At 37.2% G+C, this 27228-nt stretch overlaps 1 protein-coding gene across 3 annotated transcripts in view; it reads right to left on the bottom strand.

Annotated features, from left to right (window-relative positions):
• Positions 1 to 27228, bottom strand: part of CSMD3 (CUB and Sushi multiple domains 3) — a 1326016-nt gene that overhangs the window by 654050 nt on the left and 644738 nt on the right. For all 3 annotated transcript variants that reach the window (XM_061122845.1, XM_061122846.1, XM_061122847.1), the window contains one exon: positions 17781 to 17902. In XM_061122845.1, coding sequence (XP_060978828.1) covers positions 17781 to 17902 — 122 coding nt within the window. The remainder of the gene's footprint in view (positions 1 to 17780; positions 17903 to 27228) is intronic.

Raw genomic sequence — 27228 nt, 5'->3', positions numbered from 1 at the left:
CAATGTGTCTTTTATCCTCTTTCTTCTTTATCACCTCCCCCCAACCCCAGGCTAGAATATGTGACACATTATACTGGAACCTGAGACATTATACTAGAACTGGGGACAAGGGTTATTCCTTGGGAAATGATACAACAGTGAGTTAGCTGATGTTCCTGAGAAATTCCTAGAGCGAAGCAACTACATATCTTGGCCACATATCTACCTTGCTTCAGTCCCTCTTGTTTCGAGTTTTCTTTCACTGTCAGCTGAACCTAATCCTAACCTGTAATTTTATGTATCCTGGTGATTTGTGCTTCGTGCTCAGTTGTGCCTGTCTCTTTTGTGATCCCAGGGAAAGTAGCCTACTAGGCTCCTCTATCCATGGGATTTTTCTGGCAATAATACTGCAGTGGTTTGCCTTTTTCCTTCTCCAGAGGATCTTCCCAGATCAGGAACTGCACGCGCATCTCCTGCATTGCAGGTAGATCTTAACCCACGGAGCCACTGGGGAAGCCACATGTATCCTGGAACTCCTAACCAAAAGTTTTTGTCCAGTTTCATTTTCCTATGCAATCCTCAAAAGATTTTGAGTGCATAAAGTATACTAATTGCTATCATTTATATACTAATACAGCACTTAATATTTATGTGTAATTGTTATGTAGCACAACTTTGATTATGCATATCATTTAAAAATAATTACAACAATGAGGTGCAGGATCTAGAGGACACTGAACAGTTAGCAGTGGAAGAAGTAGTAAAAATAAACAAAAAACTAAATATTAATAAATGTAGTTTGCATTTTGAATACTTTGTCTCTTTTCTGGGGTAAGAATCAGAGAAATTCCCATCCATGGATTGTAGTCCACCAGGCTCCTCTGTCCATGGGATTTTTCCAAGCAAGAATCCTGGAGTGGGTTGCCTTTTCCTCCTCCAGGGGATCTTCCTGACCCAGGGATAGAACTCAGGTCTCTTACACCTCCTACATGGGCAGGCAGATTTTTTACCACTAGGACCACCTGGGAAGCCCAGGAAAAGCTAATACACATGTAAATAACCCAGTGAGATTTTTTAATTGAGAATATTTAATCAGTTCCTTCAATAAATAGTCACTTGAAAATTTTCACATGAAAACTACTATACTAGATGATAAGAATGCAAAGATTCAAACTTTTTTTTTTCTTTTTGCCCCTTAGGGCCAAACTAAAGAAAACATATAAGTAAACAGATAATTACAATATCAATAGTATACAGATAATTACAATATCAACAGTGAACTAGTATGCAGGGTAGGATCCTAAGCCAAGATAGGAAGAAGAAGAGGAAATGCTCTCATGAAAAACTGAAACATGAACTGGATCTTAAAGAATGGACAGGAAAAAACGGTCACAAAATTTAGTGAGATGCAAACAGAGTGGGAATGTGTATTCTTCAAAGAGGGAGCGGCATGTAGACAGCCCTGGTAATGCAGTGGCATAAAAATGTATGTCGGGGCACGGGCCTAGAAAGGTAAGAGTAGTTAAATAAGAATGTCAGTGGATTTGTCCATGAAGATATATAGATGTATTTAAATATCTTACCAAGGAAGGAGCTATCATTTTGTTTTAGAATAAAATACCACACTGAATTTGTCAATAGACTCAGCGCTGTGCTTAGTCGCTCGCTCAGTCACGCCCAACTCTTTGCAACCCCATGTAACTCTTTGCCCACCAGGTTCCTCTTCTGTCTGTTAGGTAGTTAGAATAGGAAAAAGGAGTCCAGAATGGCAGTGGCTAAAAGAAAAGGAAGAGAAAAGTCCGCTAAAATAGAACAAAGGAAGGTCCGAGGACCAGAGTAAGGACCTCAGGTAGAACAAACAGCTCTCCTGGCTCGCCCAATTTACATAAGGCAGGCCCAGCGGGAGGAAAAAACCATATAAAAAGAGGAGCCAATGGGCCGGGGGCCTCTTTCTCTGTCTCTCTTTCTCGCTCTCTCCCGCAGGCAAGCTATCTCTCTGTCTCTGTCTCTCTCTCTTTTCTCTTCACGTCCTTTGGGTTGGCATGCCCTCACGCATTGAGGATGCATTTTCCTTTATTTTCTAAATAAAACAGTAAACATGGAGCTGTAACACTGCCCAAGAGCTGTGATGCGCCAAAGGCTTTAATATCTGTCACTTCAAATTTTTGTTGTGACTAGACAGAACCGAGGAGATTACACTCCCCTGACATCTGTGGTGCTGTGGAGGACTCTCCAGGCAAGAATACTAAAGTGGGTTGCCATGCCCTCCTCCAGGGTATCTTCCTTCCCAACCCAGGGATCGAACCCAGGTTTCCCACATTGCAGGCAGATTATTTTCTGTCTGAGCCACCAGAGAAACAGAGTAGGCAGCAAAATGAAATGAAGATTCACTAGTTGGGAAGCTGGCTAATAACTCAAAGGAGAAATAAAGGAAATGTGGGTGACAGATTTAAGCAACTTTGAAGTTCATTAACTACCTATAGTGAATTGACTGGAACCTATATTTAAATGTATGTAGTGAGAGGTGAAGACTATAGAATGAAAAATGTTCAGAACACTGAGGAACACTAAATTTTAAGAAGATGGGAGAGGAAATGCAATACCCAGAAATAACTGCAAAAGTAGGAGAAAATTCAGGAAATCAGCAAGTATTTGGGAATCTAGGGAAAAGAGAAAGTTTCTAGGGAAAGAGACAGTTTCAAGAAGTAGGCAGTAGTCAATAATGTCAATCATTCTGTACCTATATCTTCCTTTTTCCTTTTACTACTGTATTATTATTTAAAATATGTTTTTATTATAAAATACAAAATGTATTATTGAAATTTAACATAGAATTTTTGTTAGCATAAAAGTAAAGGGGAAAAATAACTGCAGTCTTCTATCCAGAAACAGTATTTTTAACACATTGAAATATTTATCTTGTTTTGATTTTATTGATATTTGCTTATTTTTATATGGCTATTCATTGTATTTGCACAGAGTAGTTCATTTAAAAATATTTCAAATAAACCATTTAGATAAGAAGTCAGGTCCTAATGGTAGGGGTTAAGAATAGTCAAGAAGTGCACAAGTATGATTCAGTCAAGAGGAAGAAAATTCAAGGATGGGATGTCCTATAAATGGTGATTGCAAGCCATTTATTCTAGCTTGGGGTATCTTCTAGAGTTGTGTCTCCCTGACTGCCATACTAATGTTTACACTAAGATCTTTGCTTTACTCAATTTGATGTTTTTGAACTGTGGTGTTGGAGAAGACTGTTGAGAGTCCCTTGGACTGCAAGGAGACCCAACCAGGCCATCCTAAAGGAGATCAGTCCTGGGTGTTCATTGGAAGAACTGATGTTGAAGTTGAAACTCCAATACTTTGCCACCTGATATGAAGAGCTGACTCATTGGAAAAGACCCTGATGCTGGGAAAGATTGAGGGCAGCAGGAGAAGGGGACAACAGAGGATGAGATGGTTGGATGGCATCACTGACTCAATGGACATGGGTTTGGGTGGACTCCAGGGGTTGGCAATGGACAGGGAGGCCTGGTGTGCTGTGGTTCATGGGGCTGCAAAGAGTCGGACACAACTGAGCGACTGAACTGAACTATGATTTTTCTGATTCATGACTTGGTAAGACTGACTTTGATTTCAATTTATCCCTGAACTACGGCCTCAGGTTTGCTCCTTTTAGTTTATACTTAACTTAGTAAACACTCTAAGCTCTCTGTCCAGATCCCTTTGGATGCTTCTTGTCTTTTGTTATCTATCTTTTGTATGCTATTTTCTCTACTCATGTGCCTTTAAATACATATAACTATAAGTTTTCTGAAGAATGCCTTTGGGTGACAAAAACAGCTTTGTCCACATGAGCCTGAAGGACCTGGGTAATTCGTAGCCTATGATTGTGGGATGTAGAAGTAAGACAGTCCAGGACCCTTGTTTTGAGTTGGGATGAACTCTTAAGTACAGTTTACACTGAGTGGGATCATGCGTAACTTGGATTTTGCCTGAAATTGCATTGTTGCTTAACTTCTTTCCAGTCCTGCTTCTTCCACCCCCTTAATAGTTTTCTGGACACACAGTCTTTTTTTTTTTTTTTAATTGGAGGTTAATTACTTTATAATATTGTGGTGGATTTTGCCATACAGTCACATGAATCAGCCATGGGTGTACATGTGTTCCCCATCCTGACCCTCCCTCCCACCTCCCTCCCCATCCCATCCCTCAGGGTCATCCCAGTGCACCAGCCCTGAGCACCCTGCCTCATGTATTGAACCTGGACTGACAGTCTATTTCACATATGATAATATACATGTTTCAATACTACTCTCTCAAAATCATCCCACCCTCACCTTCTTCCAGAGTCCGAGTCTATTCTTTACATCTGTGTCTATTTTGCTGTCTTGCATATAGGGTTATCATTACCATCTTCCCAAATTCCATATTTATGCATTAGTATACTGTATTGGTGTTTTTCTTTCTGAGTTAATTTTCTCTGTATAATAGGCTCCACTTTCATCCACCTTATTAGAACTGATCCAAATGCATTCTTTTTAATAGCTGAGTAATATTCTACTGTGTATATGTACCACAGCTTTCTTATCCATTTGTCTGCTGATGGACATCTAGGTTGCTTCCATGTCCTGGCTATTGTAAACAGTGATATGATGAACACTGGGGTACACATGTCTCTTTCAATTCTGGTTTCCTCTGTGTGTATACCCAGCAGTGGGATTGCTGGGTCATATGGCAGTTCTATGTCCAGTTTTTCAAGGAATCTCCACACCATTCTCCATAGTGGCTGTACTAGTTTGCATTCCCACCAACAGTGTAAGAGGGTTCCCATTTCTCCACACCCTCTCCAGAATTTATTGTTTGTAGACTTTTGGATAGCAGCCATTCTGACTGGCGTGAGATGGCACCTCACTGTGGTTTTGATTTGAATTTCTCTGATAATGAGTGATGTTGAGCATCTTTTCATGTGTTTGTTAGCCATTTGTATGTTTTCTTTGGAGAAATGTCTGTTTGGTTCTTCAGTCCATTTTTTGATTGGGTCACTTATTTTTTTGGAATTGAGCTGCAGGAGTTGCTTGTATATTTTTGAGATTAATCTTTGTCAGTTGCTTCATTTGCTATTATTTTCTCCCATTCTGAAGGCTGTCTTTGCACCTTGCTTATAGTTTCCTTCATTGTGCAAAGCTTTTAAGTTTAATTAGGTCCAATTTGTTTATTTTTGCTTTTATTTCCATTACTCTGGGAGGTGGGTCATAGAGAATCCTGCTATGATTTATGTCAGAGAGTGATTTGCGTATATTTTCCTCTAGGAGTTTTATAGTTTCTGGTCTTACATTTAGATCTTTAATCCATTTTGAGTTTATTTTTGTGTATGGTGTTAGAAAGTGTTCTAGTTTCATTCTTTTACAAGTGGTTGACCAGTTTTCCCAGCACCACTTGTTAAAGAGATTGTCTTTTCTCCATTGTATATTCTTGCCTCTTTCGTCAAAGATAAGGTGGACACACAGTTTTAATATCACCTGCATATAAATCCTTGTCTTGGGTCTGTACTTTGCAGAACAGACAGCTGCAGCCTTCAGTAAAGTGACACTTCCCATGCCTAGTTGAGGTCTCAGACCTGGCACTGAAGCTTGGCGCAGGTCCGCAAACTACAACTATTTGGCACAAAGAACTAGTGCTTGCAAGTGGGCAGGCTAAATGAAGTGGCAAAAGGCTAGCTGTCATGATGGAACAGTGACAACATGGAAAAACGTTGTTATGGGTGGAAATCGAGGATGTTTTCTGATGCCTAAAGAGTTCCTGGGGAAGAACACTGAGTGTGTGTTTCACAGATCTAAACAAAAATCATGGGCTTAAATGTTGTAATGAATATATGAATGAAATATTTAATAATCTTAATTACTTTATCATATTATAAAATGATCCTTCAGCTCTTATTTGAAAAATAAAGGAAAGAAGGAATGATTTGCATGTAAAGGGATATCATCCCCTCCTAGAAAAAGCTGCCCTTTACCTGCATTTAAGTTTGGGATAGATGCCCATGAAAAGGTAAGGGAAGAAACTCTCATCTGTAATGTCACTTAAAAGAAACAAAGTCTGTGTAAGGATAGTATGAAATGCTATAGTGAAAATTTATCAGAACTATATGAAAAAATCATGCCTTATAATAGCTATAGGAAAAAAAATATACAGGAATAAATATTATTTAATATATTGCAAGTATGAATAGTATGTGGGCTTCCCTGGTGGCTCAGATGGTGAAGAATCCCCCTGCAATGCAGGAGACCTAGGTTCTATCTCTGGGTCAGAAAGATCCCCTGGTGAAGGAAATGGCTATCCATTCCAGTATTCTTGCCTGGAGAATTTGAAGAGAAGCTTGGCAGGCTAAAAGTCCATGGGGGTCATAAAAAGTCAGATATGACTGAGCAACCAACACTTCCATAGATAACATTTATTTATAAAGCAATATAAATATCAACAAAATATTTGCTTTCCATTGTGTACTAATTTTAGACTATGCTGGATTGAAATGCCTAATAAATTTTCACATATTTTATATGTATTGTTACCCTAATTAGTGATTTTATTTACACAACAAATGTTAACAGGAACCCACTATGAACTCAGTACTTTTTTTATGTTTAAATAAACTTATGCTAATATATGACTTAAATTTACAATTCCCAACATACAAAGTGCTGTTTGGGCTTATTAATATTAACTTGTGAGAAGCTCCAACATTCCTTTGACATGGTAGGGCAGGAAAGATTATTCCTGCCTTATGGATGAAGAAACTGAAGGTCACTTAGGTTGATTTCATATCTTGGTTTTCATAAATAATGTTATAATGAACATAAGGGTGCACATATGTTTTCAAACTAGTGTTTTATGTTCTTTCGAAAAAATATCCAAAAGTGAAATATCTGGGTCATATGGTAGTTCTCTTAGTTTTTTCAGGAACCTCTACACTGCTTCCCATAGTACGTACATCATTTTACAGTCCTATCAATAGTGTATGAGGGTTCCCTTGTTTCCACATTTTCTTCGACATTTATTATGCCTTGTCTTTTTGATAACAATCATTCTAACAAGTATGCAATAATACTAATATATCATTGTGCTTTTTTTACTTGCATTTCCCTAATAGTGATGTTAAATATCTTTCCGTGTTCCTATTGATCATTTATATGTATCCTTTGGAAAAATATACATTCAGATCCTCTGTTCATTTTTCTAATATTATTTTTTATTATTGAGTTGTATGAGCTCTTTATATATTTTGGATATTAACTCCTCATTTGCAAATATTCAGTAAGTTGTCTTTTCATTTTGATAATGTTTTCATTCAGCTGTGTAAAAGTTGTTAGTTTTATTGTGTCACATTTTTTCATTTTTGCTTTTGTTTCCCTTGCATTTGGAGTCAGATCCCTGCCTGCAATGTGGGACAGCTGGGTCTGATCCCTGGGTTGGAAGGATCTCCTGGAGAAGGGAACAGCTACCCACTTCACTATACTTGCCTGGAGATTTCCATGGACAGAGACGCCTGGCAGGCTACAGTCCATGGGGTCGCAAAGAGTCAGAAACAATTGAGTGACTTTCACACCACAAAAACATCATGAAGACCATCATCAATGAGATTACTGTATACATTTTATTCTAGGAATTTTAAGAGTTCAGCTTATACATTTAAGTTTTAATTAATTTTGAGTTTGTGTGTGTATGTGTGAGTGTGTACATTGTGTAAGTTAGTGGTCTGCTTTCACTCTCTGTATGTCTCTGTCCAAATTTCCCAACACTATTTATTGAAGGGACTGCCCTTTATCCTTTGATCCTTTGTCTTAGATTGAGTGAGTGAGTGAAGCCGCTCAGTCGTGTTTGACTCTTTGTGACCCCATGGACTGTAGCCCACTAGGTTTCTCTGTCCATGGTATTTTCCAGGCAAGAATACTGGACTGGATTGCCATTTTCTTCTCCCATGTCCTAGATTAGTTGTCGATATAAGTGTGATTTCTTTATGGACTCTCAAATCCAATCCATTGACCTCTGTGTGTGTTTTTTATGCCACTGTCACACTGTTTTGATTATTATACATTTGCATTATATTTTGAAATCAGGGAATGTGATACTGCCATACTTCTTTCTCAAGACTGTTTTGGTTATTCTGGGGTCTTCTGCAGTTCTATACAAAGTTTAGAATTAAAGCTGATCCTTCATATGTTTGAACTGTATAGTTTCATTTGTAAGTGGAGTTTTTTTCAATAAATATGTACTATAGTACTACATTCTGTCTTCTCCCTGATTGATGAGGATAAGAGGCTTGTACAAGCTTCCTGATGGGAGGGACTATCTATGGAGAAAACTGGGTCTTGCTCTAGTGGCAAGGCCATGCTCAGTAAATCTTTAATCCAATTTTCTGCTGATAGGTGGGGCCATGCTCCCTCCCTATAATTTGGCCTGAGGTGGTCCAGTCTTGATGGTAGGCTATAGGCTCCATGGTAGGGATAATGGAAATATTCTCCAAGAGGACTTATGCCATCATGCTGTACCTTCCAGGACTGCTGCTGCCAATGCCCCTGACTCCACAGCAGGTCACTGTTGACCCATGTCTCCACCCGAGACTTTCAAACATTCATAGGCAAGTCTTGTTTAGTCTCTTTGGGGTCACTGCTTCTTTCTCCTGGGTCCTGGTGTGCATATGGTTTCATTTATGCCCCCACTCCCCCCACCAACAGTCTCTCTTTCCCTAGTCCTGTAGAAGTTGTGTAAATCAAATCATGCTGACCTTCAAACTCAGATTCCCAGGGGGTTCCCTGAGCTTTTGCTGGATCCACAGGCTGGGAACTCTGTTGTGGGACCTAGAACTTTGAACAGTGAAAGAACTCCTTTGGAATAGTTGTTCTCCAGTTTGTGGGTTGCCCACCTGGAAGCTCTATGGTGGGACTAATAGTGACCTCCTCCAAGGGTACTTATGCCAAAAAGTGTGGCATGTGGTCAGATATGCAGATGACTCCACCCTTACAGCAGAAAATGAAGAGGAACTAAAGAGTCTCTTGATGAACATGAAAGAACAGAGTGGAAAAGCTGCCTTAAAAGTCAACATTATAAAAGCTAAGATCAAGGTACCTGGTCCCATTACTTCATGACAAACAGATACAGAAATAATAGAAACAGTGACAGCCTTTATTTTCTTGGACTCCAAAATCACTGTAGGTAGTGATTGCAGCCATAAAATTAAAAGACACTTGCTCCTTGGAAGAAAAGCTATGGTAAACCTAGACAGTGTATTAAAAAGCAGAGACATCACTTTGCTGACAAAGGTCCATCTAGTCAAAGCTATGATTTTTCCAGTAGTCACGTATGGATGTGAGAGTTGGACCATAGCGAAGGCTGAACACTGAAGAATTGATACTTTTGCAATGTGATGCTAGACAAGATTCTTGAGAGTCCCTTAGACAGCAAAGAGATCAAGTCAGTAAATCCTAAAAGAAATCAACCCTGAATATTCACTGAAAGGACTGATGATGAAACTGAAGCTCCAATAATTTGGTTACCTGATATGAACAGCCAACTCTCTGGAAAAGACTCTCATGCTGGGAAAGATCAAGGGCAGGAGGGGAAGGGGCTACATAGGATGAAATGGTTGGATGGCATCATCAACTCAATGGACATGAGTTTGAGCAAACACCAGAAGATAGTGAAAGACAAGGAAGCTGGCCATGCTGCAGTCCATTGGGTCACAAAGAGTTGGACTTTAATGGGCAGTTGAACAACATAGTACTACAGTTGATTCATCTGCAGATAAGGAACCATGGTACAGAGAGGTCTGACTGTAAAGTTATTTGTAGATTTTCAACTGTGCAGCAGTCAGCACCACTAGTCCCCATAATGCTCATGGGTAAATGCATGTGTTATAGCTCTGTGAAATATGTCATTGATATTTATAAGCATTGCATTGAATCAGTAGATTTATTTGGGTAGTATGGACAATTTAACAATATTAATTCCTTCAATCCATGGGCATGAAATATTTTTCTGTTGTATCTTTTTCAATTTATTTCATCAGTGTCATATAATTTTCAGTATATAAGTCTTTCTGGACTTCCCAGGTGGCTCAGTGGTAAAGAATATACCTGCCTATGCAGGAGATGCAGGGAACACAGGTTTGATCCCTGAATTGAAAAAACCCCCTGGAGAAGGGAATGGCAACCCACTATAGTATTCTTGCCCGGAAAATCGCATAGATAGAAGAACTTGGTGGGCTACAGTTCATGGGGTCACAAGGAGTTGGACATGACTTAGCAACTGAGCATCACCCCCATCTCCCATAAATGTTTTTACCTCTTTGGCTAAATTTACATCTCTGTATTTTATTTGATGTCATTATAAATGCAATTATTTTCTTAATTTCTCTTTCCGATATCATGTTATTAGTGTATAAATACAGAGCATACTTTTATTGATTGATTTTTGTATCCTTTGATTTGCTAATTATTAGTTCCTTTTTTAAAATCTTTTTTTTGGGGGGGGGGAGTCTTTAGGGTTTTTTATTTGCAACATCAAGTCATCTGCAAATAGTGACAGTTTTACTTCTTCCTTTCCAATTAGATGACTTTTATTATTATTTTACTCTTGTCTAGTTGCTGTGGCTAGGATTTCCAGTACTGTGTTGAATAAAAGTGGTAAGGTTGGGCATCTTTGCCTTTTATTGATTTATAGGAAAAGCTTTCGATTTTTCACTGTTGAATGTGATAAGCTGTGGATTTTTCATATATGCCTTAATTATGTTGAGGTAAGTTCCCTCTATATTCACTTTGTTGAGAGTTTCTATAATAAGTGAATGTCAAATTGTCTACAGTTTCTTCTGCATCATTGCGATAATCATATGATTTTAATCCTCCAATCTGTTAATGTGATACATCATCTTAAACGACTCAAAGATGTTGAACCATCCTTGCATCTTTTCAAAAATAAAACTTGATTGTAGTGTATGATCCATTCAAAGTATTGTTGATTTGATTTGCTAATATTTTGCTGAAGATCTTTGAATCTGTTTATCAGTGATGTTGGCCCGTAATTTGTGTGTGTGTGTGGGGGGGGGGGTGGTCCTTGCCCTGGTTTTCATATCAGGGTAACGGTAGCTTTGTGAAATGCATTTAGATATGTTTGCAAGGCTTCCTGCCTCTTCTCTTTATTTATTTATTATGTGTGTGTATATGTGTGTGTGTGTGTGAAAATTTAACAAAACTTGGTTATTAAATCATTTTTGAAAGTTTTGTATTGGTAGAATTCTGTAAAGAAGCCACCTGGTCCTGGGCTTTTTGTTTTTTGGGAGATTTCACACTACTATTTCAATCTCCTTATTAGTAGTTGGTCTATTCAGATTTTTATTTTCTTCATGATTCATTCATAGAAGAATGTGTTTTACTATGAATTTACCTATTTCTTTAGATTGTTGTGTCTGTTGATGCATAGATTTGTTTGTGTAGGTTCTTTCTCAGAACCCCTTTGCCATATCATATTTATGTTCTTATTCACCTCGTTTTTTTTTGTTTTTTTTTTTCAAATGACCCATTGGTTATTTGGTAGTATATTGCTTAATCTTCGTATTTTTGGCCCCTTTTCCCCCAGTTTTCTCTCATGATTAATTTATATTTTCTTACCAGTGTGATCAGGTATGATTTCAATCTTCTTGAATGTCCTGAGATTTGTTTTGTGACCTAACATGTGAACTATCTTGGAGAATGTTCCATGTGCACTTGACAAGAATTTCTATTTTGCTGATTTTGGATGGACTGTTCAATATATCTATCAAATTCATTTGATGTAGGGTATTGTTTAGGTCTACTCAGACAGTAAAGAATTTACCTTCAAAGCAGGAAGCCCAAATTCAATCCTGTGGTTGGGAAGATACCTTGGAGAAGGGAATGGCAACCCACTCCAGTATTCTTGCCTGGAGAACTCCACGGACAGAGCAGCCTGGTAGGCTAGAGTCCACAGGGTCACAACAAGTTGGACAAAACTGAACAACTAAGACACACACACAGTTTCTTTATTGATTGTCTGCCAGGATGACCTGTATAGTGATGTAACTGGGTTGTTAAAACTCCCTTATTATTATCATATTGCTTTCAATTTCTCTTTTTAAGGATACTAATATTTGCTTTATTATTTCAGTGTTATGTTAGGTACATATACATTTATAAATGCTATGTCTTATTGGTAAAATGACTCCATTGTCTTTTATTATAGTCTTTGTTTTAAAATCTTTTTTCTGAAATAAGTATCATATCAGTTTTATGCCCTCTGAAATTCAATTTCTTTTGTGAAATATGGATAAAAGAGCATATACTTCAGTGCTATGGGAAGTAACTGAGGTAAATGCATATAGAGTACTTAGTAGAGTTAATAAGTACTTAAAAATATTAACCCATTATTATTAGATACAGAATACACAATTTCCAGAAAGGTGTCTCCTATGTGGACTGCATGCATGATCCTGCTTCAGAGGGACTGTATCTGCTCCCAAAGTGTGCAGGTGGGCAAAGCTGGCCTCTAATGGCTGAAGGCCCTGGTCAAAACAGTTGCTGGACACTGGTGGACAGAATCACATCCCAGATGGTTTTGTGATGTTTTGGGGACTTATCTTTCTTATGAAGGATCTTAAGGTCTGGGTGCATGAGGTGAAGCTGAAATCTCTTGCTTCTCGGGGAAATTATCCATACCTTGTGACCTACAAGACTGTGAATTGCTATGGCTAGGATATGCTCTGTTGTTTTGGCTTTTTTTTTCCCCTAGGTATAGTGCACTGCTGCACTCAGTGCCCCTGACCCTTGCCTCTGCCAGAGAATCCTGGACACACAGGGAAGTTTAGGTCAGTTTCTTGGTTCATAGGACCTTATGAAAGAGGTCACATTATCTTCATTACCTCCACCATAGTTTGCTCTCAGGTAAAACAGGGAGGGAACACAGCCCCGCCCATCAACAGAAAATTGCATTAAAGATTTACTGAGAATAGTCCTGCCCAGTGGAACAAGCCCAGCCCTTCAGAAATGGTGTGAACCTAACAGAAGCAGAAGATATTAAGAAGAGGTGGCAAGAATACACAGAAGAACTGTACAAAGATCTTCACGACCCAGATAATCACGATGGTGTGATCACTCACCTAGAGCCAGACATCCTGGAATGTGAAGTCAAGGGGGCCTTAGAAAGCGTCACTATGAACAAAGCTAGTGGATGTGATGGAATTCCAGTTGAGCTATTTCAAATCCTGAAAGATGATGCTGTGAAAGTGCTGCACTCAATATGCCAGCAACGTTGGAAAACTCAGCTGTGGCCACAGGACTGGAAAAGGTCAGTTTTCATTCATATCCCAAAGAAAGGCAATCCCAAAAAATGTTCAAACAATTGCACTCATTTCACACGCTAGTAAAGTAATGCTTAAAATTTTCCAAGACAGGCTTCAGCAATACGTGAACCGTGAACTTCCAGATACTCAAGCTAGTTTTTAAAAAGGCAGAGGAACCAGAGATCAAATGGCCAATGTTCACTGGATCATCAAAAAAGCAAAAAAGTTTCCAGAAAAAATCTATTTCTTCTTTATTGACCATGCCAAAGCTTTTGACTATGTGGATCAAAATAAAATGTGGAAAATTCTGAAAAAGGTGGGAATACCAGCCCACCTGATATACCTCTTGAGAAATGTGTATGCAGGTCAGGAAGCAACAGTCAGAACTGGACATGGAACAAAAGACTGGTTCCAAATAGGAAAAGGAGTACATCAAGGCTATATATATTGCCACTCTGCTCATTTAACTTATATGCAGAGTACATCATGAGAAATGCTGGGCTGGATGAATCATAAGCTGGAATCAAGATTGGTGAGGAAAAATATCAAAAACCTCAGATATGCAGATGACACCACCCTTATTGCAAAAATGAAGAACAACTTAAGCGCCTCTTGATGAAAGTGAAAGAGGAGAGTGAAAAAGTTGGCTTAAAGCTCAACATTCAGAAAACTAAGATCATGGCATCTGGTCCCATCACTTCATGGCAAATAGATCGGAAAACAGTGGAAACAGTGAGAGACTTTATTTTTGGGGGCTCCAGAATCACTGCCGATGGTGATTGCAGCCATGAAATTAAAAGATGCTTACTCCTTGGAAGAAAAATCATGAGCAACCTAGACAGCATATTAAAATGCAGACATTACTTTGTCAACAAAGGTCCATCTAGTCAAGGCTATGGTTTTTCCAGTAGTCATATATGGATGTGAGAGTTGGACTATAAAGAAAGCTCAGTGCCAAAGAATTTATGCTTTTAAACTATGGTGTTGGAGAAGACTCTTGAGAGTCCCTTGGACAACAAGGAGATCCAGCCAGTTGATCCTACAGGAAAGCAGTCCTTAACTGGAAGGACTGATGCTGAAACTGAAGCTTCAATACTTTGGCCATCTGATGCAAAGAGTTGACTCACTGGAAAAGACCCTGATGCTGGCAAAGATTGAAGGCAGGAAAAGAAGGGGATAACAGAGGATGAGATGATTGGATCGCATTACTGACTCAACGGAAATGAGTTTGAGCAAGCTTCAGGTGTTGGTGATGGACAGGGAAGCCTGGCATGCTGCAGTCCATGATACACAAAGAGTCAGACACGACTGAATAAATGAACTGAACTGTACTTGGTATGACTGCATCTCTATTTCTCCTACCTGCCCTTTGTTGTTATCCTTTCACCCTTTGTAGTGGAGACTGTTTTCATCCTGTTTTCAGAGGAAATTATCCCATATTTAGCTATATATTATATCTGAGGGAAAAGGTGCTTTCCACCATCTTGAATTCCCCCAATGGTTGCTTTTACATTATCAAACATAAAGAAAAATATGATCAACTATTTTTGAAGAAAATCATAGCTATTGAGGCATTAATATGTTGGTTAATTTGGGTTTAAACGAAGGAAGAGAGCTCTGCGCTTGTGCTTTGTGCCAGTAATCGTCTTACCAAGAGTTCAGACATGCCAATCTATGGAAGAAAACCTCCCAATTGTATTTGTCAAAATACACAGTTATAACCTGTTACTGTATCATAAAATTAACTTTGTGAGGTGTGAACAATATTTAAAAATAGATTACAACATGTTATGAAATAGAGAAATGATTTCATATAGTTAGGGGAAATTATTTTCTTGCACTGTGTGTGTGTGTGTGTGTGTGTGTGTGTGTGAGTAAATGTTTAAATATAATTGTGGGTTATGCTTGAAAATGCTTGAATTTTCATAGGATATCTTACAATGAATGTAAACCAACAGATCAAAAAGAATGTACTCAATCAGCTTTCAATAAAAAGAGTAAAGAAAGTAATCATTAATATATCTTCCTTAGAAAATTGATATTTTAAGAGAGGAAAAGAATAGATAAATGTTTGGTACATTGGTTAAGAAAAACAAGGAGAAATGTCATGACCTCTATGAAAATTCAAGTAAGTCAATAATGAAAACTAATTAAACTTAGCAAATTAGATATCTTATTGAACAGGAGATAATCACCACTTTGTTCTGAAAATTATAGGTAGTTACTATCACACAAAAAAGTTCTATCTCAATACAAGATTAATACAGAACATCTGTTTCCTACTTCATAATGAATTTGGTTCATGTTACCTTAGTATAAGATACTTATGTCTTAGGGTGAGATATGTCATAATAAGTAACCCACATGTTATATGGTATATAACACTGACCTTTGCCATCTATGTCATCAGACAAATTATTTAGACCCTTTGTTAAATGCAGACATAAAATATATTTTCCTATTAAGGGAATTTTTTAAATTAAATAAATCATAAAAAGTACTGTGAATGACACCTGGCATGTTGCTAAATGTTCAGTAAATGTGATTTTATTTTTCAAGTAGTTTTTGATTTTTTTTTCCCTCAGAAACCCATAATTTTCTCAGAGAAGGTATTCAATAAATAAAATTTGTTGATTTGAACTGAATTGATGATACGGTTTGGATGAGTAAAATGACTTCCTTTGTGCAGATGAAGGATTAGATTTAGTGATTTTTTTGTCCAAGTTTACACACATAGTTTAGGGAAGGCTAGGCTTCTGACCTAGTTCTTGACCTGACTCATAAATCAGGGCTCTTCCATGAGGCAAGTCTAATTTACCACTGAGTTAGTTTTTAAAACAACTTTGCTACTCTTATGATTATATTTTATGAACATAAAACCCAAAGCCTTCTGGAAAATAGCATATTCTGTATCTAATAACTAGTTAACATTTTTTAAATACCTACTAACTCTAAATACTCTGTATGCATTACCTCATTTACTTCTCATAACACCAAAAAATATGTTCTTATTATCCACATTTCATAGAGAAAGAAACAATTTCAGAGAAGTTAAATAGCTTAATCAAAGTCGTTATTTGCCAAGTTCTAAATCACTATTTGAAATACAAATTCGACCCAGTTTTATGGGTTCTATCACCAACCTTTTCTTAATATAACCCAGAAAAGATATTATAAAATCTGAGACAAATTTTGATTCTTCCTATGTTAAGTCCTTGCTACATATCCTTAGGAGGAGAAGCAGGATGGTGAGAAAAGGAACAGAAACCTTGCTAATTGTTCCCTGCTTTTTTGTTCATTCAGCATTATAATTTTGTTTGATTTCTGTGTTATATATGTATTTGGATAGATTACTCATTTTAGTCAAATAGACAATACAACCTTTCAGTTCAGTTCAGTTCAGTCACTCAGTCGTGTCCGACTCTTTGCGACCCCATGAATCGCAGCACGCCAGGCCTCCCTGTCCATCACCAACTCCCAGAGTTTACTGAAACTCATGTCCATTGAGTCGGTGATGCCATCCAATCATCTCATCCTCTGTCGTCCCCTTCTCCTCCTGCTCCCAATCCCTCCCAGCATCAGGGTCTTTTCCAATGAGTCAACTCTTCTCATGAGGTGGCCAAAGTATTGGAGTTTCAGCTTCAACATCAGTCCTTCCAATGAACACCCAGGACTGATCTCCTTTAGGATGGACTGGATGGATGTCCTTGCAGTCCAAGGGACTCTCAAGAGTCTTCTCCAACACCACAGTTCAAAAGCATCAATTTTTCGGTGCTTAGCTTTCTTCACAGTCCAACTCTCATATCCATACATGACCACTGGAAAACCATAGCCTTGACTAGACAGACCTTTGTTGGCAAAGTAAAGTCTCTGCTTTTTAATATGCTATCTAGGTTGATTATAACTTTCCTTGCAAGTAGTAAGCATCTTTTAATTTCATGGCTGCAATCACCATCTGCTGTGATTTTGGGGCCCAACTTTAGAAATGCTCAAATAATGAATTTTCTATTAGTAGAGCACATTAGTAAACTTTATAATAAAGAATAGCTGTGTGATCTGTGGCAATCCAGAAACATTGAAAGGAAAATCAGATATGTATAAAAACAGGATATACCTGAATGATAAAACAAGTAGAAAGATATGAAGTGATAAGTCATTTTTTATGGCATCTTTGAAAAATAAATATAGTTAAAAACTTCAAAAAGCATATCTCTGAAAACATTTATTTATAATTTTAATGTGTTCTGATTTATATGTTAGTTGAGATAAAATTATAGTATTTAATTGTTTTTCTTATTTCTCATATAAGTGTAGGTTTTATATAATGTATAGGTAGGAAATATTTCAGAAATCATACTTCAGCTATGAATTTTCTTTACTGCCCTTTCCCTCATGATTTCCTTGCTTTTGTCTTTATGACTATGCTTTTGCACCAGAGATGGTTTTCACTTACCTTATTTGCATTCACTGCTGTGATGACCCAGACACATTGTGCATTGCTATCATACTGGAATGGAAAGTTGGGAGACGTAAAGGTTCCACTTGGTCCTTGAAGATTAGAGCCACATGTCTTCACTAAAAGAGAAATCACATTTTAAAAGGTGAGCATGTGCCACATGCAAAATCACAGAATTAAAATATCTTGCAAATAGACTTTAAATTCAAAATTGCACAATAATAACCACATTGAAATATGTATAATGGCATTCTATGTGACTTATCAAAATGAGAGTGGTTTTTACATCCTGAAGTTCACAAGTCATATTTTAAACATTAATTGAAAAATAGTTATGAATAAAAGTGTGAAGCATGATAAATTGTTCTCTGACTGTAAATAGGTTAATTTAATTAGACAGAGGTCATATTTATTCAGTATTGTGTTAACAAAATTCTGTAAAGAGGAAGAAGCAAAGCTTTGGATTGATTAAGCAATCTAAATAGTGTTTTCCTTTCTATTTATTAAGTGCACTAGGACTCATAATAACATAATAGCATAAAACTTGTAATTGAGACATCAATATTAAAACTACTTTTTCTGTTCTTAGGACTGTGAATTGGGCCATTCAGACTGCAAAAAAAGCTACACTAAAGTAATTTTAATAAATACCCACAAAACCTGTGTTATAATATTTCTTCAGTTTTCTAACTCTTCTCTCTTCTAGTTAACCAAAGAGTTACTGACCACACTGTATCTGGGGCTTGACTTCCTTCTTGAGCGCCAAAAAAGTTTCTAGGTGGTATTACTTTTGATATGCATTTTTTTGCCTCATTCCATTAAAATCCTGCCTAAGTCATCTTTTTTTTTCCCCCAAATACATCAAATGTAATCCACTGTATTTTTAAATCATGTACAGTTTAACACAGATTTTTCATATGCCCACATGACTTTACATATAATCATTTTAAAGTTCATTTAATGGAGGGCCCAAAAATTTTTTTGATGTGTTCATGATCTTCAACTAGTAACTAGTATAGTTAAGATTTCAGCTCAGCCATATCTTTTTATCATGAAATGTGTGTCTTCCTACTGTGTTAAAAATGTAATTTTTTACTAGGGTTTTTTTTTTTTCCCCTTTAGCTCATATTTTAGCATAAATCTATTTTCGACAACTTTCTGTTGATTCAATGATTATTTTCAGTCTTCTTTTGTTTGTGTATGATTTCTATATTTTAAAAAATATAAATGCTATTTTATAAAAAATAATTATATTTTTTCCCTCAACATTAATTACCAATCTTTCCTTTTTTCATTTATTACCTCCCTCCTTGTATGTCTCCCATGCTCACTACTCCATTTTCTTCTCTCCTGTTCAATTTTCATTTTCCAATTTCTGCATTATTAATACTTTGGTTTATTTTAGGCTAGCAAAGTTCTATCAAGGCCTTACAAAATTTTGGATGCCTCACAAAATTTTTTCCGATTTATTGAGACATAGTTGACATATAACATTAAGTTTAAGGTGAAAAACATGAAGATTTAATTAACATCTGCATCACCTCACATAATCAGCCTTTGTATGCATGTGTGAATGTTTAGTGAGAATGTTTAAGATCTATTCTCTTAGTAACTTTTGAGCATGTGATACAGCATCAGTAACTACAAATCACCGTATTGTACATTATACTTTCAGAAGTTATTCATCTGATAAACTGGAAATTTTTTTCCCTTTAACCTAGCACCTCCAGATTCACTTTTAAAGAACAGCTATTCTACCATTGAACAATTGCATTCATCTCCCATGCTAGTAGGTAATGCTTAAAATCTTGCATGCTAGGCTTCAGCATTAGACCAACCAAGAACTTCCAGATGTCCAAGCTGGGTTTAGAAAATGAGGAACCAGAGACCAAACTGCCAACATTCGCTGGATCACAGAAAAAGCGAGAGAATTCCAGAAAAACATCTACCTCTGTTTCATTGACTATGCTGAAGCCTTTGACTGTGTGGGTCATAACAAACTGTGGAAAGCTCTTAAAGAGATGGGAATATCAGATCATCCTACCTGTCTCTGAGAAACCTTAATGTGGGTCAAGAAGCAACAGTTAGAACAGTTACAGAACAAATGGTTGGTTCAAGATTGAGAAATCAGTATGACAGGACTTTTTTCTGTCCCCCTGTTTAACCTATATGCTAGGCACATCATGAGAAATACCGGGCTGAATGCATTACAAGTTGGAATTGACTGCAGGGGGAAACAGCAAAACAACCTCAGATATGTCGATGATACCAGTCTAATGGCAGAAAGCAAAGAGGAACTAAAGAGCTTCTTAATGAGGTTTGAAGGAGGAGAGTGGAAGAGCTGGCTTAAAACTAAATATCAAAAAACTAAGATCATGGCACCCAGCCGCATTACTTCATGGCAAACAGAAGGGGAAAAGGTGAAAGTAGTGACAGATTTCCTCTTCCTGGGCTCTAAAATCACTGCGGGTGGTGACTGCAGTCATAAAATCAGAAGACTATTGCTTCCTGGCAGGAAAGCTATGACAAACCTAGACAGCATTTTGCAAAGCAGGGACATTACTCTGCTGACCAGGGTCCATACAGTCAAGTCTATGGTTTTTCCAGTGGTCAAGTACAATTATGAGAGCTGGATCATAGAGAAGGCAGAATGCCAAAGAATTGATGCCTTTGAAGTGTGGTGCTGGAGAAGACTTCTGAATGTCCCCTGAACAGCAAGGAGATCAAACCAATCAATCTTAAGGGAAATCAACCCTGACTGCTCACTGGAAGGACGGATGCTGAAGCTGAAGTTCCAATATTCTGGTCATCTGATACAAACAGACGACTCATTGGAAAAGTCCCTGATGCTGGGAAAGATTGATGGCAGAAGGAGAGGAAGGTGTCAGAGGATGACATGGCTGGAGAGCATCACCGATGCAATGGACATGAACTTGGGGCAAACTTTAGGAGATGGTGAGGGACAGGGAGGCCTGGCATGCTGCATTCCACGGGGTCACAAAGAGTCAGACGTGACTGGGTGACTGAACAACAACATTCTACTCTCTGGTTCTGTGAGTTTGTCATTTTTAGATTCTACATTGAGATCATTATACTGCAACTTCTTTTAAGTCTTCCATGTTCACTAGTCTATGTTTTCCTTCACACCCCGCCCCCCTCTTTTGCTTTAAACTATTGGAGCACAGTTGCTTTACAATTCACGCTGGCATCTGCTGTACAGCGAAGTGAATTAGTTGTCCATATATATATACCCCGCTTTTTAGACTTCCTTCCCGTTTAGACCACCACAGAGCATTGAGTAGAGTTCCCTGTGCTACACAATAGGTTCTCATTAGTTATCTGCTTTATACATAGTAGGGTACAAATGTCAATCCCAATCTCCCAATTCAAATCCCATACCCAATTCAGACCAATTCATAACCCTCTAAAGTTAAAACAAAATATGGATGCTCACAATCTATGGCAGCACTCAACATTATCTCAGAAGCTCTAGGTAATGCAGTAGAGTTGGAAAAATTTTGGAAAGCATTACAAAATTTAAAGAAACAAAAAGTAACATTTTTTAATCAAATATGCTATCTGCCTCCTTAAGCTCAAGAAAGTTAATAATGTATCTACAATTTATACTATTTTATATTTTAGTCACATAAGCTGCCTTTGAAGAAGAAATGCATGTGAAAATGTAAAGTTCTCTTTTATAACAGTAACAGTTGGCAATTCAAATTGAAAGATCAAATTCACACAAGCAACAAAGTGAACATGCAGTTTTTAAAAACATCTTTGGCAAGAAAGGTACAAGTCTTCCATAAAAAGAATCATAAAAAAATTGCAGAAGGAAATGAAATAAAAGCTGTATAAGTACCAAGACAGGTTTTGTTCTATGTAAGAACCCATATAAGTGGAAAGATAGATTGCATTCTGGATGGAAAGGCTTTTTGTCACAAAAATGTTAACATCCTGATTTTAGGGAGTTAAAATGAATTGATACAAATTAGCTAATTTTTATATATTCTATATATCTAAGATTATCTTAATTCAGTGTTTTTGACAGTTATTTTACAATATTCTCTATGTTTTATTCATGTCACCTATGTTTTTAAAAAGGTAGACAAGAGTGGTTAATTTATCATTTTATAATATTGCTTTGGAAGTGAAATGAGCTTATACATATGGAGACATTGTGAGCTACTGTAAAGAGGATTATGCTGTTTCAAGAAAATTATGTAAGTATAGTAGGAGAAACCAAAAAAATTCAACCCTAGCTTCTCTATCAGTATACTGTAGTCCTATTCTTCCCTCAGGTCAAGCACATACAGTTAACTATGCTTGGAAAAACACCTCTGAAAAAGGTTAAATACAATGAAATATGATTTGGTTCAACTGTAACCTTCAGGCATTTAAATTTGTGCTAGATATAATGTTTCAACTACTTGAGCAAGACAAGCAAAATTTTTATTTTCTGGTTGAATAAGAAAGATTCAATCCACAGGTTAAATATTATTTTTGCACGCAATATACCAACTGGGTCCTGTCTATAACTGTCTCTGAGTCTACCAAACCCTGAAGTATCTCTTTCAGTCTCTCTTCCAGAATCTTTTTTTTTTTTATTTTTGTAATATTGAGGGACTTTGTTGATCGTGTTCCAATATATTCTCAGGATTTGAATATCTCATAAAGTTCCTTCCACTCACTTCCTTGCAATTCCTACAGCACACTGAGGATGTTTGCACTTTAAGACTTTAGTACTTGTATTTCTCACTTTGTATAGGTTTCTCCTCAAACAGTTCTTAATAGTCTGTTCTATCTGAATAGTCTAAATAAACTTAGATTTTTAACCTTCATATACAATTGTATACAGATATCCATATTTATGAAAAGTATATACACATACAAATGTGTTCAGACACACACATATACACCATTGTTTACTGTCTTTTTTCCTTATTAGAATGATAACTTCATGAAAGCAAAGACTCATTTTGTTCACCATGGTGTTTCCAGAGCCTAGAACAGCATGTGGCACATAGTAGATATTCATTAAATATAGGAATGAATGAATGAACCCGTGACTAAAATCATGAGAGTAACAACAAAGATTTGATTTTGTTTCTGACTGGTATCTTCCCACTACTCCCCACCCCATCTGGCCTTTGGATATAGTGGCAATTTAAGCTATCACCCTTTTGTAGATATTCTCTTCCACAAATGATTCACTAACAGCTCTGTGAACAAGCAAGTTCTACTGTCTCCTGCTCTGGGCTTCCCTGGTAGCTCAGATGGTAAAGAGTCTGCCTGCAATGCAGGAGACCTGGGTTCAATCCCTGGGTTGGAAAGAGTCCCTGGAGGAGGGCATGGCAACCCACTCCAGTATACCTGCCTGGAGAATCTCCATGGACAGAGAAGCCTGGCAGGCAACAGTCCATGGGGTTGCAAAGAGTTGGACACAACTGAGCAACTAAGCATAGTCTCCTGCTCTAAGGCTGTCCCTTAGGTATGTTGGAAGATTGCTGCTGCTGCTAAGTCGCTTCAGTCGTGTCCGACTCTGCGACCCCATAGATGGCGGCCCACCAGGCTCCCCCGTCCCTGGGATTCTCCAGGCAAGAACACTGGAGTGGATTGCCATTTCCTTCTCCAATGCATGAAAGTGAAGTCGTTCAGTCATGTCTGACTCTTAGGGACCCCGTGGACTGCAGCCCACCAGGCTCCTCCATCCATGGGATTTTCCAGGCAAGAGTACTGGAGTGGGGTGCCATTGCCTTCTCCGTGGAAGACTACTAGCAAGTAGTAATTCTTTATTATGAAGGGTATGATAGCCTGTGTCTTTAACAGAATCATTGGGATGAAGTCCAAGTAGCTTTGTAATCTGTGTACCTTCACTATCCCTGCCTCTTCTACTTTGTGTTCATACTTGAGCAAATCCAAACCATCTGAATCCCATTATTTCACTTAGACAGTAAACTTAGACAGTTAAACTGTATCGCCCACACTCTCTGACAGGCATACAATGACTTTACAATCATATTACGCAGTTATCTCTGTGCTCTTAATGGCTTCTCCCAAGAGGTGCAAAGAGGTTAGTAGAGCCTGGAAGTCATATTGTTGTCCAATCTCAGTGATATAGCCTTATGTCATTAAAATGATTTGATGGCCTATAAAACATGGAAAATTATGTTTTTTTTTTAGTAAAAACTCAATGTGAATTCAGATGTATTTGTAATATTTCTCTTTTATTTCATCTGCAGGTTAATATTGTGATCTTACACTAGCAAAAGTATTTCCATTTATATCTTTCAATATTTACAGTGATCTCTTTGCTCATTATCCAGGGATGTGACACATAGCATTAGATTATTTTTTAGAATAATCTGACATTGGCCATGAAATAAACTATATTTTTTATGCTACACAAGAGGTGGTAGACAAAGCAGGTGATATTAATTCTAACTTTGTAGAGTTTCTATCACTGTTAGAAATTCTAACTTGTAATTTGGAAAACTGGATGTTTTAATAAGGTATGATGTTGAATACATATAACAATGAATAAGCACGAATAGCCCAAACTTTGTGAGTTTCATCAAGATAGAATGGCTTAGACTATGTGAGATGTACCAACAAAAAACTTACTTTTTTAGGGTTTCTGATGGGGCCCTGTGAGGTATGATGATAAATATTGCTAGGGGAAAAACCTAAAATGACTAAAACTTAAAGTGTTTGGTATTTAATGATGGACAACTTGTGGTATTCAGTGAGAATTGAACATGGAGAGACTTGTGGTTACTTCTCCACATGAAAGGGAACACTCCCTGATCTCACAGAGGTAAACTATGGTAAATGTTATTCATAATTTCCTTCTAATCTGTCTGTCAAAATACCACCAGTGGCAAGTTAACTCTCTTTTTACTATCTATGCTTTGCAACAAAGCATTGCAATAGAAGCATTGATAGCTTCTATTTTTATCATGAGATTTAATTAAAGCATAAAGTAGGGTTTTTATTATATTGATTTGAATTATTTATTTTCTCTCCAAAAAAACTATCTCCTGGGACTGAGTAAGACCCAGGAGAGGAAAAAGAAAGTCGGGATAGTACCTCACTGAACAATAATTTTATAAATTTAAATTTATTTTGGATTTCACGGTAGTGAAGTAGGCAAATGATATACTATAAATAAGAAGTATTTGATGTTGGGTGCTTGAGAGAATCAGACTTATTATAGCTTTAGAAACTTTAGTAAGAAACTAGCACTTAAATTTTTATATGTCCATGATATAAACTGATATTTAGCTTATATTATAAGCTGATAGCAACTGACACAATATAAAATAGCATAATATATTGCAATAAATGATAATATAATATATAATGCAATATATTAATGTCACAATGCAAAATTAATATTTTTATTATTTACTAATCAAATACATTCCAGATCTAGAAACACATATGATGGAACAGTTGAGAACTTTTGTCCAGAGAATGTAATCATCAGATTATTCACTGAAAATAAAAGAGAATTTTCAAATTTAATGTATTTCTTCTGATAAATTCTACATACTAATTTTAGATGCTACATTTTTAACTAATTTGTGACAGCTGAATGCTGTATGCTATTTATTCAGAAAATTCACATATTCCAAAAACATTAAATGAATGCATATTCTGCTTGATACAGTGCCAGAGACTGAAAGTGGCAAGATAAAAACAAGAGCCAAGGTCTCTGCCCTCATAGAGTTTATAGTCTAGAAGAGAAGAGAAATATTAAACTAGGGGATAACATTGGATTTATAAGATACTATGGGCATAATAGACCAGGAAGGGTTATAGAAGTAGATAACAGATCAGGAAAGATTACTAGGAAGTAACAAAGAACAATAACTGTTTTATTTATATGTTTTGTGCCCCCTCCCATCTAGTAATTTGGCATTATTTCTCCAATGGCTTTTAAAAAACTTATAAAGAACAATCATAAGGTATTCAAAAAGGTACTTGTTTCTATGTAACACTTTTTGATACATTATCTATAAGAGATGGTTGAATGGAAATGCTTCACGGATAATTTAAGGAAAAAAACAATCAACCCATGTTGGCAGATATATATGTTTTAAATATAAAACAATCTACTGATAAAATTGCCAACATCTGCTGGATCATCGAAAAAGCAAGAGAATTCCAGAAAAACATCTATTTCTGCTTTATTGACTACACCAAAGCCTTTGACTGTGTGGATCACTATAAACCGTGGAAAATTCTGAAAGAGATAGGAATACCAGACCACCTGACTTGCTTCTTAAGAAACTTGTATGCAGGTCAGGAAGCAACAGTTAGAACTGGACATGGAACAACAGACTGGTTCCAAATCGGGAAAGGAATATGTCAAGGCTGTATATTGTCACCCTGCTTATTTAACTTATATGCGGAGTACATCATGAGAAACGCTGGGCTGGAGGAAGCACAAGCTGGAATCAAGATTGCCGGGAGAAATATCAATAACCTCAGATATGCAGATGACACCACCTTTATGGAAGAAAGTGAAGAACTAAAGAGTCTCTTGATGAAAGTGAAAGAGGAGAGTGAAAAAGTTGGCTTAAAGCTCAACATTCAGAAAACTAAGATCATGGCCTCCAGTCCCATCACTTCATGGCAAATAGATGGGCAAACAGTGGAAACAGTGGCTGACCATATTTTTCTGGGCTCCAAAATCACTGCAGATGGTGACTGCAGCCATGAAATTAAAAGACGCTTACTCCTTGGAAGGAAAGTTATGACCAACCTAGACAGCATATTAAAAAGCAGAGACATTACTTTGTCAACAAAGGTCCGTCTAGTCAAGGCTATGGTTTTTCTAGTGGTCATGTACAGATGAGACAGTTGGACTATAAAGAAAGCTGAGCACAGAAGAATTGATGCTTTTGAACTGAGAGTCCCTCGGACTGCAAGGAGATCCAACTAGTCCATCCCAAAGGAGATCAGTCCTGGGTCTTGATTGGAAGGACTGATGTTGAAGCTGAAACTCAAACACTTTGGCCACCTGATGCGAAGAGCTGACTCATTTGAAAAGATCCTGATGCTGAGAAAGATAAAAGGTAGGAGGAGAAGGGGACGACAGAGGATGAGGTGGCTGGATGGCATCACTGACTCAATGGACATGGGTTTGCGTGGATTCTACTCCTGGGGTTGGTGATGGACAGGGAGCCCTGGTGTGCTGTGGTTTATGGGGTTGCAAAGAGTCAGACAAGACTGAGCCACTGAACTGAAATTAACTGATAACAAATGACTTTGAGAAGAAGCAAATGGGTCAAGAAATTTAGAAATTTCTAAGTTGGAAGTTATAGGAAGTACAAAAGATACATGAGTTCAAACAAAATAAATACTTTGAAAGGTATGAGAATTATTTTATAAATTAAAAATTAAAATGAGGGACTTCATAGACTAGGAAATAAAATGT

The sequence above is a fragment of the Dama dama genome, chromosome 21 (genome assembly GCF_033118175.1).
Source record: "Dama dama isolate Ldn47 chromosome 21, ASM3311817v1, whole genome shotgun sequence".
NCBI lineage: Eukaryota > Metazoa > Chordata > Mammalia > Artiodactyla > Cervidae > Dama > Dama dama.
Note: the sequence above shows the minus strand (reverse complement) of the source record. Positions and strands in the feature narration are given on the sequence as shown.